General features: G+C 35.8%; 1 protein-coding gene across 1 annotated transcript in view; it reads right to left on the bottom strand.

Annotated features, from left to right (window-relative positions):
* trpn1 (transient receptor potential cation channel, subfamily N, member 1) overlaps positions 1-14,200 on the bottom strand; it is a 44,287-nt gene that overhangs the window by 28,197 nt on the left and 1,890 nt on the right. Inside the window, exons 3-7 of the mRNA XM_065284199.2 lie at positions 5,127-5,222; positions 4,707-4,820; positions 3,893-3,997; positions 2,656-2,754; positions 16-117 (exon numbers count right to left, since the gene is read on the bottom strand). Of these exons, the coding sequence (XP_065140271.1) occupies positions 16-117; positions 2,656-2,754; positions 3,893-3,997; positions 4,707-4,820; positions 5,127-5,222 (516 nt within the window). The remainder of the gene's footprint in view (positions 1-15; positions 118-2,655; positions 2,755-3,892; positions 3,998-4,706; positions 4,821-5,126; positions 5,223-14,200) is intronic.

Genomic DNA, 14,200 nt, shown 5'->3' with positions numbered 1-14,200 from the left:
TGTGTTTTATTTTACCTTGTCTAAAATGTTGGGATTGGCTTTGCAATGGTATAAAAACTTCAGCATGTGCTCATCTCCTTGAAAAGCAGCGATGTGCAAAGGCGTCTGCCATTCATTCTGTTCAGAGCAAACAAGAAAGGCATGCTGGGTAATAACATCAACAACAATCTGTCAAATTCAGTTTACAACATCTAAAAGAAATGAAAATCTAATGTTTGAAGTTAAAGTTTGAGGTTAATCTAAATGCCACACAATGTTTATGTTTTAACATAACACAACATTGACTAACACTGTATGTTGGAAAACCTCAAAGGATTTTAGTTGTGTCCGTTCTGTGACTCATATATTGTGTTTGTTTGTGTGTGTGTGTCTGTATTTCCTATGAATGTATTTCGCTCTAATGTTCTCTAATGAATCAAAGGCGTCTTGTGAATAATAAATAACTGATGAGGAGAGATGCATTCTGTCTGAGTGCTTTTCCAAATCACCTTTTCACTTTTAATCTAAAGCAATTTCTCAGTTTAGTTTGGTGAAATACAGATCAAGAGTCCAGCTTAGATACAACACTGATGGGCCAAATCAAAGGATGCATGGATCACAGCATCCAGGGGCCTCGTTTATAAAATGCTGTGTAGAAACCGTCCTAAATTTGATCGTATGATAATTTCATAAAAGCGCATACGTGTGATTCACAAAACAAATATACGTATGCGTACACTTAACTTTTTAGATGTGATATCTATAAAATGGCAAATGATCTTGAAATTGTGCGGAGCTGAACAGATTTCTGCCTTTCAACGATGCCTAATTTATGTCAGTGACATAAAAAAGAGCACCTGTTTAATCTTTAAATCATTTCGAGCAGCAAGAATAGCTTATTTTCCAAAACCCTGCAAAGCAAATTGCGTACGTCTGTTCAAAGACTGATTTTAAAAATATGAACATGGATTTTTGTGTGGAAGTGTGTGTACGCAAAACTCCACAGCTCCAGGACTTTTAGGAACAGGAAAAACAAAACTACATAAAATTCAGTTTTCCTGTATCATTGTGTAACATTTTTGAAATGCATCTGACACAATGCAATAAAAAAAAAATTCCGGTTTTGGTTTTATTTATACTTTCAATTAGCTTTTTATATATTTTTTGCTTTCATGTTAATTTCATTTTTTTAAAGTATTTTTAAGCCATTTTGGCTTTATTAGTTTGATGAGCCATGCATCCTTTGAGCAAATTGGTGCTTAAAACAAGCAAAAAAATCTGCCAATGGAATAAGAATTTTTTTCTTAAATGAAGTGTTTATGAAAAAAGTAAATTTATTAAAAAAAACTTTTCTTTTCTTGCTCATCAAGAAAATGCATCTTATTTTAAGAATTTTTTGATTTTTTTACTGAAAACAAGACAAAAAATACTTAGTAAGAAAGTCATTTTTTGAAGTGCTCTTTTATCATAAACCCCTCCGAAGCATCTGCAACAGGCTCGTATCTGGACATGACATGTGATGCACTTAAGTTTACATGACGCGCCAAACACATATTTTGAAATGACGAGCCACACACATGACAGGCTAAATTCATGACAAGCTTTGCATCGTGAACTCTCAAAAAAAAAGTCTGTCGTGCACCACTGGCTACTGTATAACAGTAATGTGGATTATCTATCAGAAAATGTTTAGGCTCGTGTCATGTTATTGCATCCTGATTAAGTCACTTTAGACTTTTCTCATTTAAATGCAATCTCTGACTCTCAATCGCAGAATTTGGCATCTTGAATCTGAGCACTATTTAAGAAATTAAGGTATGTACTGAAACTTTGGGGGAAACACAGGAAATGATGGGGTATTTGTAACCTCAAAGACCAAATTGTCTGATTTATGCTATCAACATTAACTCCATTCTCTTACTGCTTGATTGAGTATTATGTTAGCAATAGGTCATGGGTCCGATCCCCCAGAACACATACTGATATAAGTATAGATTGAATGTTATGCATTGCACAGTGAGTCCCTTTGGATAAAAGCTTCTGTATAAATGTAATGTAATGTAAGTTGTGTCAATCTGAGATCAACTTGATAATCACTGGAGACTCCCAAAGTGTGATAGAGAAACTTTCCTCCGTGTGGTTTGAGGAGACACAGTCACAGAAGAGACACTCATCTGAGGATTCACAGGATGTGAATAAACCAATCAGGCTCTTCATCTGTGATTATCTATAATTATCATCGTCATCATACTCCGGAATAAAAATCCATTAACAGGGAGGATTTTTAATGCCAATACACAAGAGCCTCTAATGTCTATGACCACACTATCATCCATTAACTCAATGTCATTGTTTTGTGTGTCATTGCTCCTGATACTCAGTTGTGGTATTACAAATGTTTTATTTTTGGTTGTTGAATTTTTAGTAATGGCAACATTAATACTCTAAAGATTTGTTTTGGAAAACTCTTCAATAATATTTACCTTTTTCATCTTGTGTAATATAAATTGCTTTAGGTTAAGAATGAGCCTTATCTTACCAAACTTCTGTCTTTTTGGTCATGAAATTGTTTGTATTGTCTTTGCATTGGACTTTAAATCTTTACTTCAGTATGAGATGTAAGTCTATTGTATTTCTCTTTTGTTGGTGTATGTGAGTTCTTGCACAGCCTCTTACATTCTGAGAGTCAGGATTTGCCCCGGACTCCACCAGGACTTTGGCCGTCTCGACATCTTTCCGTCTGCAGGAGATGTGAAGCACCGTGTCTCCGTTTTCCTGGAAACACAATTCAACCATCAGAATATAAAGAAAAGTTCACCAAATTCTGTTTCAGATTATATTATTCCAAAACAACTGCCAATCACCTGAGCTCATTATTTACTCACTCTCATGCCATTCCTTAAAGGTGTAAACAGTGTAAAGTACTTATTTAACAGTCTCTTTATATGTTCAACAAATTAACTTACCGTCTTTTTTAATTTACACTATTCTTTAACATTATTAACTTCATCTTTATCAGTGTAAACCAGGGGTCTCCAACGTGGTAGCCCACACAAGCTCATTCTATTAATAGTCTCAATTAAAATATTTATTTAATTACATATTTTTATATTAGCTTGGCTTGGTTTATATATGTTAACATTTTAAACAATACTAAAACATATAAACAAGTAAAATAAAATTAACAAGTAAAAACTAAAAGTTTTGAGTAGACTATATTAGAAAGATAGTTTTATCCGTTGTAGTAGCCCCTGCTCACAAAAAGGTTGGAGACCCCTGGTGTAAACTATCCCTTAACATGATTAACTATCTTTATCAGTTTAAAAGAAATTCTCCTTTAATGCTCCTTTAATAGTGTCACAGTGAACTATCTCTTAAACAATATAAACTTTTCATATAATAGTTTAACACAATTAAATATAGACATTAACTACAAACAGTTTTAACTATACCCCAAAAAGGGACGAGCTAAACCAGGGTTCCCATTGGGTGAAATATAAAATTTCTGGGTTAATTTAATTTAACTAGAAGGCTGAGTTTGTCCCATTATAACCAAATGCTGGGTTGAAAATAACCCAGCATTTTTAGAGGGTATTTCTTTCATAACAGCTTGCAACTATTCAATTATATTTTTATATTAATATTTTAACTATTTCAGCTACAAATTAATTTTTTTAAATAATTCCTTTAATAGTTTAATATCAATATTACACAACACTTATTCAAATCTTAAAACTGTAAATCACTTTTTGTCACCAGAGTTTCCTATTGAAACTGTTTTATGTAAAGATGAAGCCTAAATTGCCATAATTGTGAACAAGTTTGTTAGCTTCACTTTGCATTACATCAAACTAGACTAAAAATGTATGCGTATGAAGTCTTCATCAATTGTGAAAGATCATTTGGTGCTTACTGATTTCACAGCTCGAAGCTGCGGCTCCGATTGGCTGGAGAGAAGTTCCCGTACAATTCCAACATTCCCAGCCTCAACAGCCAGCAAAAGTGGGAGACGGCCATCCTGGACACAGAGGAAAACAACATGTTGAAATACTGATGCTCAGATCATCTGATCTCATAAGCTTAGTTTACACTGCAGGTCTTGATGCTCAGTTTGAATTTTTGCGCTGTTGTTCACATTATCTTGAGGCTTTCAGTCTCATGTGTGAACCGTATACGTCCCTGTAGTGACCTGCATTCGCAAAAGACGTGACTTCAGACTCAGCACACTGTATTTGCAGAAATAAGCATGGATGCTGCTCGAAAAAGTTGGATGAAATGCGACATGGTTGTTCAGACTGAAGTCGCATTGCAATACATCAGATATGTAATCGATATAGGACCACATATGAAAGTGGCGTTGAAAAGTGGATTTCTGCTCTTCAGACTATCAAATTCAATGGAAATCATATATGGGTCACATTTGGGAAAAAAGGCAGATTTTCGCCTGTGGTGTGAATGTAGCCATAGAGATCTTACAATCACTACACAATCAGTGTGTTTCATAACATTACAGACCGCTAATACTGTATACAGAAAGCATAATAATGACTCTTTCACAAATACAGCTCACATGACATTATTGCACGGGATGTTTGATGAGCTAAAAGACTTGGATCAATGTTTGTAAAATTATCTGAAGGTTAAGAGCCTTTGCACTCTGCTCATGAATAGTGGGCGAGTAAATATCACAGATTTAATCACTATTGTAAATAAAAAGAGTTTGGTACCTTGTCTGGGGTGATTCGAGCATCTTTGCTGCTGAATTTGAGCAATGTTTGCACGACGGGAAGTCCTCCAGTGGGCCGAGATGCTGCGTAATGTAGGGGTAGCTGACAGCTGGGCTACAACATTAAACATAGCTGACATTATCCTCATACATCTGCTGTTTCTCAATGTACATTTAATAGAAAGATGAAAAAATTATCAACATTTTGAGCAACATGCTGTGCAGTGTCTTCCTCAAAAATGAGATTCTAAAAAAATATAGAAAATATGTCCAACATCAATAAATAATGTAACTGTTGGTCAAAAACAACTATTAATTGCAAAAAGGTGTTTAACAGCAGAATGGGTACCACATAGAAGAACACATACACATTATAGTCTCAATGTGATAAGATAAAGATTTGTTGAAATTAGAATCTTACCCCTCCTGGTAAATTAGGGTCGATTTTTTTTGCCAAGAGTTTGACAATCTCATCTTTAGAGTGAGCAGCTGCTACATGTAACACAGATCGTCCGTCCTGACACAATAACACAACACAATAATCATCATAAAAACACAACAACAATTGATAGCATTACACATTACACCGGTGACATTCTGGCAATATTCTGTGTAATTGACAGTTTTGATCATATTAAATATCACTGCCTGACATTAAAACATACACATTAAATGATTTTTACTGATTCTGTAATAATGGAAAACATTAACCCCCCCCAAAAAAAACAACAACAACAACAACAACAACAACAACAATTGTGTGTGGTGATATACTATGGTTGTAACAAAACATTACATGATGACCTAAATAATCCAAAACTCAATAGAGGCTGTGAGGTTTTTTTTTAAGGGGGGGGGGGGTAATGCTATTTTATGCATTCTTACCTATTAATACAGTTTAACCCATGTAACCCTTGTGATAAACAAATGCAAAAAAGCATATAATGGAGTATTTCTGGGCCTTTCCTACAAGCTTCGGAAAGTTTTTTTTAAACATGGGTGACTCCATAGTTCTTTTATGGGTACATCCCCTGAAAAAGCACACCTACGTCAATCAGAGTGAGAACGAGATCGAGAACGCTTATTGGCATTGTTGTTCCTTTGAATAGAAGTCAAAGACATCACTGCACGCGACAGCTTTGTTTTATATCAAGACTCAACAATGGCACGAAAGAAGACGTGTGTTTTTGGATTTAAGGAGAAGGCTTGTTGCAATAGTCAGTATAACCGGTGATACACGATGATTCAGCCTCTCATTGGTTAGATCACTTGCCCACCGCAGCACCGTCTTCTGTCGTTTTGATTTTTTTCTTGTAATTAAATCATTTATTTTCGTTAGAGAGACTAGTAACTGAATGTGTGAATTCAGCAGCGCTGAATGCGCGTCACAGAGCAGCATGTGTCAAATCTGTCACCACAACAACCCTAGTAAGGAGAAGAAAGCCTTGTTTAGCTTTCCAAGTAAGCCAGCCTTATGTAACAATGGATATAGTTTCTTTATTCGAGTCCCAAGTCCAACTGGTTCGCAGGCGGTAAGTAAAACTGCATCAAATGTCTGTGTTTTGTTAAAAATCAGTGCGTAAGTACATATAATGTAAACAACACAAACATGTAGTGAATCAAGTTATCCAGAGATAGTGGGGTAATGTTTTGTGTGTGCTGCTTGCACGCGACTCACTCCTCCCATGGTACGCAAGAGCTGATATGTTTTTTTTTAATCTGATCAAAATAAAGACTTTTTGGAGAAGAATGTAATAATACTCTATAGGTAGTCAAGAAGATTAACATCAGATGGGCAAAAAACCTTGATTATAATTGTCTATGATATAATTTTCCAAGGTATGAGCTGTGTTTACACAAAATTAATTAAAGGGTACATCATGAGAATCTGTGTCTTTTTCCATGTTTAAGTGCTATAATTGGGTCCCCAGTGCTTCTATCAACCTGAAAAGATCAATCCATTAACTTAGTTTTGGTAAACCATTCTCTGCAAGCATGTACAAAATAGCTCACTGAAAATTGGCTCCCCTTGTGATGTCAGAAGGGGATCTTATTATAATAAAACCACCCCTTAATCTGTACTATCCAACCACTGCACTGACATTTACTGGAGAGATCAGCTCATTTGCATGTTAAAGGACACACACAAAACAGCAAATCTTTGCTCACACCTTATAATAAATGATCTATGGGGTATTTTGAGCTAAAACTTCACATAGGTACTCTGGGGACACCAAAGATTTATTTTACATCTTAAAAAGTCTTTTGAAAAGTCCCATTTAAACAATTAAGTCATGCAATTGATTGATGTTTACACTAAAAACATTTTTGAAAGAATGTATAAATACATTTTTACCTGGCCTGAATGTTTTTTTGTTTTTTTTTGCCAAATCTCATACCGGCCCATCTGTACATCTATATGAAGTATTGAGTGGAGGTCTAAGACAGATGGTTTAATAACAAAATTTCATTTGAACAAAAATAACATTTACAATAAGAACATTCACATCAAAATCCACTTTATTCAAAATGTGTTGTATTGGGAATTATTCTCCCAAAGGCGTGCAAAGCTATAATGAGAAGTTATCTGAGGACAGACGCAACATCACTTCATCTGTTTATGTGAATCAGACACACAGTTAGAATGACATTCCAGAGGGATCACCAGGGGTTACAGGATGACCCCAGATCTCATAAGATCTCTCTTTATCAAATAAAGAAACATAAACATTTCATCATAAATGCTGCTTCTCTCAAGAACACTGTTGATACTGTATTTGGATTTATTGCATGTAATTTATGCTATTAGAAATGTTTATAGTATAGTGAAGTAAACCACAAAGAAATTGACCGAAACATTGCATAACAAAAGCTTAAAACAGCATACAAGCATACAAAAGCTGTTATTAGTCTAAAACATCTACATAAACATATAAGGTCTCAAATAATGAAGTGTAGTCTCGTGTGAAACACTTCTTAATAGTGAAGATGAATGGAGCACTGAATACCAGCAGGGTTTCTATGCCAACACTAACAGAGCCAAGTGTGGTTTGAGCTTAAAAACCTCATGTAAAAGACAGACGTGGGTTTTCTTAAATCACTAACACTTATTCAGGAATGCAAGGGGGCAACCCTGTGAAAAACACAGTGGACTGCTGTTTTAAAACATATTATAAGATAAATCTGACATTTCTACCAAAAACTTAATTCATGTCAGCCACTATATGGTTTATAAAGTTTGAAAGTAAAAAAACAATGGCAAGAAATCTGCTAGGTTCAGCAACAAAAACTTTACATTTACATTTATCCATTAAAACAGATGATTTATTTTATAGAAAGTTACCTACTGTCTGTAAAGCTGTGGCAGCTAAAATCATTTTCTTTTTCTACATAAAAGTATCCTAAATAATGTGAAGACCATTCACAAAAAATATTCATTGAATTTGCTCAATTGTTTTAAGGTAAGTGGTTGCACGCAATTAAATTATCTAAATTTAAATCATGTTCGTTCTACTTAAATTTCGAAATATAAAGTTATTATACGACAACAACAGCACACATTAGCAAGCTAACCATAACTAACACTCAACTGAAACAGAAGCTGATTATGGCATAAACACTTCCAATGTAAATGCTTAAAAAATCAAGACATTTACTCTTACAATGTAATGCTTTCTGATCAAAACAATACTACATAACTAATAGATGTCAATGAGACTGATCTCATGCTCGACTCATCTGCACAATGGTATCCATTTAAAAACCCAACAACAAAACAGAAACTCTTTCAAATACCCTTCATTAAATAACCCTTATTTGGACATTTACTCTCATTATTCAGTCTCATGCAAAGCATACTGGGAACTGGAAATCCCAACCCAGTTTTGGCAATATTGCTTTAATACAACATTATTCATGTGATCCTAACTCAAATAAGTCATGTTCACATAGGTTGATTGAAAACAAATGTGATACACCTAGAAACCACTAAAAACAATATTGTAATGGATTAAATGCTCAAATTTTAAATATGTTAAATTAAATTTATTTTTGTTCTGTGTTCTGTGAAAATATAACCTTGATATCTTTAATAACTGAATAAGATCATTTCAAAGATTGAAATTAATGTGAAATCAAACTTTTATGCTCCAAATCTGGATTTCACAGACAAGGTCACATTTGTCTGACACAAGAAACTATTTGAAATATCAATGTCACATGAGACTATGTAAGCAAAAAAATGGTTAACATGGTATCTCGTACGTTCCTTGCTATATATTAATTGGCCTCCCGTGTTCTCTTCTCTAAACCACAGAGATTTTGGGAACTAGCTGTATCGCTTAACATTGGATCCCCATTCCTGACACCCAAGGGCGACCCAAATCCCTTCAAAGCCCTTAACACACCCGCTCTCCCGTGTCTGTGCGAGCAACCAGACACCTCCAAAAACGCACGGAAGATATTACACAGAAGAATTCTTCTGTAAATCGTTTCAGACTAGACCCAATGTGGTTTGCATTATACTACCGCAAACTTCTTAACTGGTTTTGATTGATAATGACACGGCCAGATGATCCCATTACCAAAGGTGCTTGGAATATTGAAGTATTACTCACTGCAGGTCTACACAGTTAAGACTTCAACAATGCTCTTGGGTTTTACACAATCTGAACATGCCAATGACAATATACAAGCACACAACTCTCTAGATGTTTCTCCTGACTCTGAAGTGATGGATGGAGAAAAGCACCAATGACCTTTGCAAAATCAAAGAATGGAAAGTAAAGCACATCAGCCATAAAACAAGTCCAAAAATCAGATTGAGAGAAAACAACATTGCAGCCAAACAGACGGCTCCTTTGAATTGAGATTGATGCCTATATGTTGTAACTGACATTTGTAGTAATTCATTACTTACATTTTTCTTCTTTTGCTATCGTATAATTAGTGGTTCTTTTAAAGTTCAACAATTCGGAACGAACTCCTAAACCTCAGAATTTACCCGGCTGTGCCGCAGATGATGAAACTCAAATCACACGGCTTGTTGAGGAGAGATGCGCTTGTTTTATAAATGATTATGGGTTTTCCCTGTCAGACGTTGGCAACTGTAGCTCTGTAAATTCTGTTAATAAAGCATTTTTTTGTAAAGTAATAGTCCGATTACAATCACAAAGTTGTTTCAATTTTGTAGGTGTGTGGTGCGCTTGATGATATCACTCAAAAAAATAGCTTGTTGGTTTAACTTATAAATTTATGTCACCTATTTTCACACAATTTCTATTGACCACTTCCCTTTATTTCATTTTTTTTACTTTTAATTTATTTATTAAAACTTTTTAACTCTTTCACCGCCATTGATGAGATATCTCGTCAATTAAGAGAAAACGCTTCCCCGCCAATGACGAGATTTTCCGTCTTTCCGCAATACCGCTATTATCCTTCCGCAACTTTTTAAACCCGGAAGTATTGCCCTATGGCAAGCGGCTGCATGTCCGTGTCTGTTTTAAAGATCGCTCTGAATGGGATCTCTATGAAAAGTCCTTCACAAAAATGGAATTATCTCTGCTTTTTGCTCAAAATGTGGAGTTTTTGCAGAAACCTACCCATATTCAAAAGCTGATTACAAAAGAACCACTTAAGGTAGGATGAAACGTTTTTTTTTTTTTTTTGAAAGCAGAGGGTCTGTTCTTTCATTTGGTATATTGTATGTTTATATATTTAAAGAAGAACATTTTCTGGAAGGCATTAAACTTTGGTGAAAATCATGAAAAACGCTGGCGCTGGCTGGCAACTTTTTAAAAAAACACTGGCGGTGAAAGAGTTAATCACATAACTTTTTATAATAAAGTACTCAATATATAGTATATCTTCTATAGGATTAGCTATGTCTGGCTCTCTTTCAAGAGTTTTTTTCTCCCAAGGACTTTTTCCTCACAGGGTTTTTCCTAGAAGTTTTTTCAACTCCTAGGATCGTGTAAAATATGGATATTAGAACATTTAGAACGAACCAGCACCGCCTGCTTCATCTGACTTCATGAAAACACAGACTGGCTCAAACTCAGAGATTAGAGGTCGAGGTGGAATTTACAAATCTACAGGACACTGTTTTAAGGAAGTTTAATGTTCTTACACGCCGTCTTCAGCTATTTTAAAGGTAAGTTAGCGTTGTTTTAAATTACGTAAGCTTAAATGTGAAGTGTGGCTTATAGACCGTTAACAGCATTACGACGTGATTATGGTAAAGCGGCTTTTTTAAAGCTAGGACGCGGTGTGCGCTGCGCTATGAAAGCCATTCATTTCAATGGCTTGCGCCGCGCGAGGGCGGTTTGTTGTTGCGTCGAGCAAAGCGCGAGAACAGCGGAGCTCAGCTTGCGCTCACGCCGCAGTCGAAGTTCAATAGTTTTGCGCATAGGTTGTGGTCTTTTGCACTTTATACGGGAAATGAGCTGACAAGTCTGTACTTGTTGTATGAGTGTGTGCTTGCACTGTATTTGTTGTTTTAATGTCTTGTTTTTGCAAGTTATTGTTGCTATTGCGTGCACCCCCGTTGGAAGCCAAGTGCTCCCCTGTTAGTTATGGTCTGGCGCCGGCTCTGCTTGGGAGTCTGACATCAGCTTAATTTAGACTTACGTTACATTACATATTACATTGTTACTCCCCTTACTAGTACAAATTAATCTTAGCCGCTGAACTGTGCTACTTTGTTGTCCTATGATTTTTCTGTTTTCTCTTGTTTTTATTAATGTAAAGCTGCTTTGGAACAATTAAACACTTGTAAAAAGTGCTATACAGGTATAAATAAAATGTAATCGAACAAATGACTTGATTTATCTGAACATAAGCCGGGGGGATTATATTTACAGAATAATAATTAAGTTCACTTAATTGATGTTGAAAATTCAATTTGTGTTGAGTGAATTTTTATTAATCTTTATTTTGTTCCATATGTAATGCATGGTGCTGACAGGAAGCACAAGTATTTGCAGATGATAACTTAATGAGTAAAGTTGCATACATGCCAGAATGGTATTAACATGCTCACCCTGAACCTAAGTGAAACACTCACACTTGGTATCCCCCAAAAACTGACATACATAACAGAAAACTCTTGAATTTCAACATTACTGAACAACACACACAAACAAGTCCTCATAACTTTTATCTTGCTTAAAAACTCACAGTTTAGTACTTAATTTCAACATTTACTGTCTTCATTTGTCATGAGAGCAAAGCATGCTGAAAACTCAGTCATCTTCATTGTTTCAGTTAATCGATGTTGTCCCAACACAAATGGATAAGTAAACTTCCAAAGTGTAGGATGAAAAGGCATGTCTTGTTTAATATGATGCCTCCTATTTATGAAATTAATTGACAACATGTTTGATATTCAATGAAAAAGTATATAACATTTCAATAGATTATAAACTATTTATAAGCACAATATAATTGGCCATAATACTCTAGCTTTCATTATACATATTATTAATATTTCTCAGTTCCCTTTCGAAGGAACTCTACGCTGTGTCAGAGCTGATGCTATGGGGAACGCCTACAGCATAGCGGCGTCTGAATATGTATATCAAATTCGACCAATGGTTGGGCGTGACATCACAGGTGGAAGCAGGGTCCGAAATTAACTTTTTGGCTCACCTGCCACGGGGACTGGTAGATGAAAAAAACCACCAGTCAAACATATTTTTTACCGGCCAGAATAATAAACAGCCTTTTTTGTCACATGTACATTAATTTCATTTGCTGTATTCATGGTCACAAATGTTCTCAAGTTTCGTCGTTTTTTTTCGATGACAAATTAGTGGTTTTTGTTTTTATCTTAAGCATACTGGTGACACACCAAACAACTCATCACGGCAGCGTCAGAATCATATTGTAGCCAGCCTCTTGAAACTTTATTATTTCCATCCCTCCATTTCTCACAAAACTTTCTTGTTTTATTTAACTCATCCGCCTTTTCGTCTGTGAGTTTTGGTTTCAAAGGTTGGCTCACTCACGGTAAATGTCAGCTAATATGCAGCAGATAGCTGCAGACCTCAAGTTACCTGCAGTACTAGCTAGCAACAGACCGTCTCTAGTGCGAGACTTGGAGCGTAGAGACTTTCTGTGGCTAGCTCACCTCGTCCCCAGATTAGTTACTGGCAAACACATTATATTGCATTAATATTTTGGTATGAAAATCACCCGCCAGTGTGGCGGGTAGCCTTTTGAATTTAGTCGCCAAACGGAAAATCTACCCGCATTTGACGGCTGTTAATTTCAGACCCTGGGTGGAAGCCAGATAAATGAGGAAAGGAATGCACACTTTATCTGGCCTATGTCGGAGCGGGTGGTACGCCATAAGTATGGCAAGGGAGACACAGCGTCTCATTCCCTTCTCAGGGAACCAGGGTTTCAGATGTTTTTCTGTGTTTTTTCCTTCATCTTCCATGTAAAGCTGCTTTGAAGCACTGAAAGATTGTAGAAAGTGCTATACAAATAAATGTGACTTGAATATAGTAATCAACCACAGGTTGATACTGAAGCAGGGACCTAACCCTGAACATCAAAGAGGTTTAAGGAGATGTAGTGTTCTTTAACCTGGGCCAGTAAGCAACCACCTGAACCTGCACAACACCCTAAAAACACCTAAAATAACCCTTTATTGAAAACATTACAACGCCCTGACAACCATCCAGAACACAGCATCATAGGGGTCAGAAAATACTGAAGAAAATACTGTCAAAATCTAGTTCCTGCTAATGATTCTCCCATGATTTCAGAAAAAGAAATATGCCGTTAATATTTACACACATTTACAGGATCCATCTATCAGAACCTTCAGTTAAAACATAAACAGTAGTTCTGCTTTATAAAACTTTTTGTAATCTGTTGTTTCAAGACATTTCTCGATGTCAAATCACTTTGAAGATGACATTTCTTCAACTACATCTTTTCCTGGCCCAACTAAAAAATTATATCTGTATCTTACAAATGCAAACTGTAAATAAGGTAAACTTTGATTTTAAATTTAAACATTTGGCAGACGCTTTATCCAAAGCGAGGTGTACATTTTTTATTTCAAGTATTTATGTTCCCTGGTTTTAAACCCATGACCTTTTATGTTATTAACGCAATGCTCTACCATTGCTCAATTTGTATCAGATTTAGGGTTAAGTGGTTATAAATTTAATGCAATATACTGTTATGCCAAGAAGATTAAAATTTTAAAATACGTTTGGATTTTAGCAAGAGCAGCAGATGTGGCAAAAAGCCTTGAAGGTTTGCATAAAAATCCTCTCACCCACTCAGTCCCGCACTAAAAACTTTTCCAAACGTTCTGTCACCTCTCCGCCTTTTATTTTCCAATCCACCCCGTCAGATCCGACCCGCTGCTGACTGTTGATGTGTGCTGAGCTTATAAACACCCACAGAGACACAATTATTCACCAGCTGTGACTGTGTGTCTCACACAGCTAGTAAACTCACTGCGGATATTGCCAT

This window comes from Paramisgurnus dabryanus, chromosome 19 (genome assembly GCF_030506205.2).
Source record: "Paramisgurnus dabryanus chromosome 19, PD_genome_1.1, whole genome shotgun sequence".
In the NCBI taxonomy this organism is placed as follows: Eukaryota; Metazoa; Chordata; class Actinopteri; order Cypriniformes; family Cobitidae; genus Paramisgurnus; species Paramisgurnus dabryanus.
The sequence above is the reverse complement of the archived record's forward strand: the minus strand, read 5'-3'. Positions and strand labels throughout refer to the sequence as shown.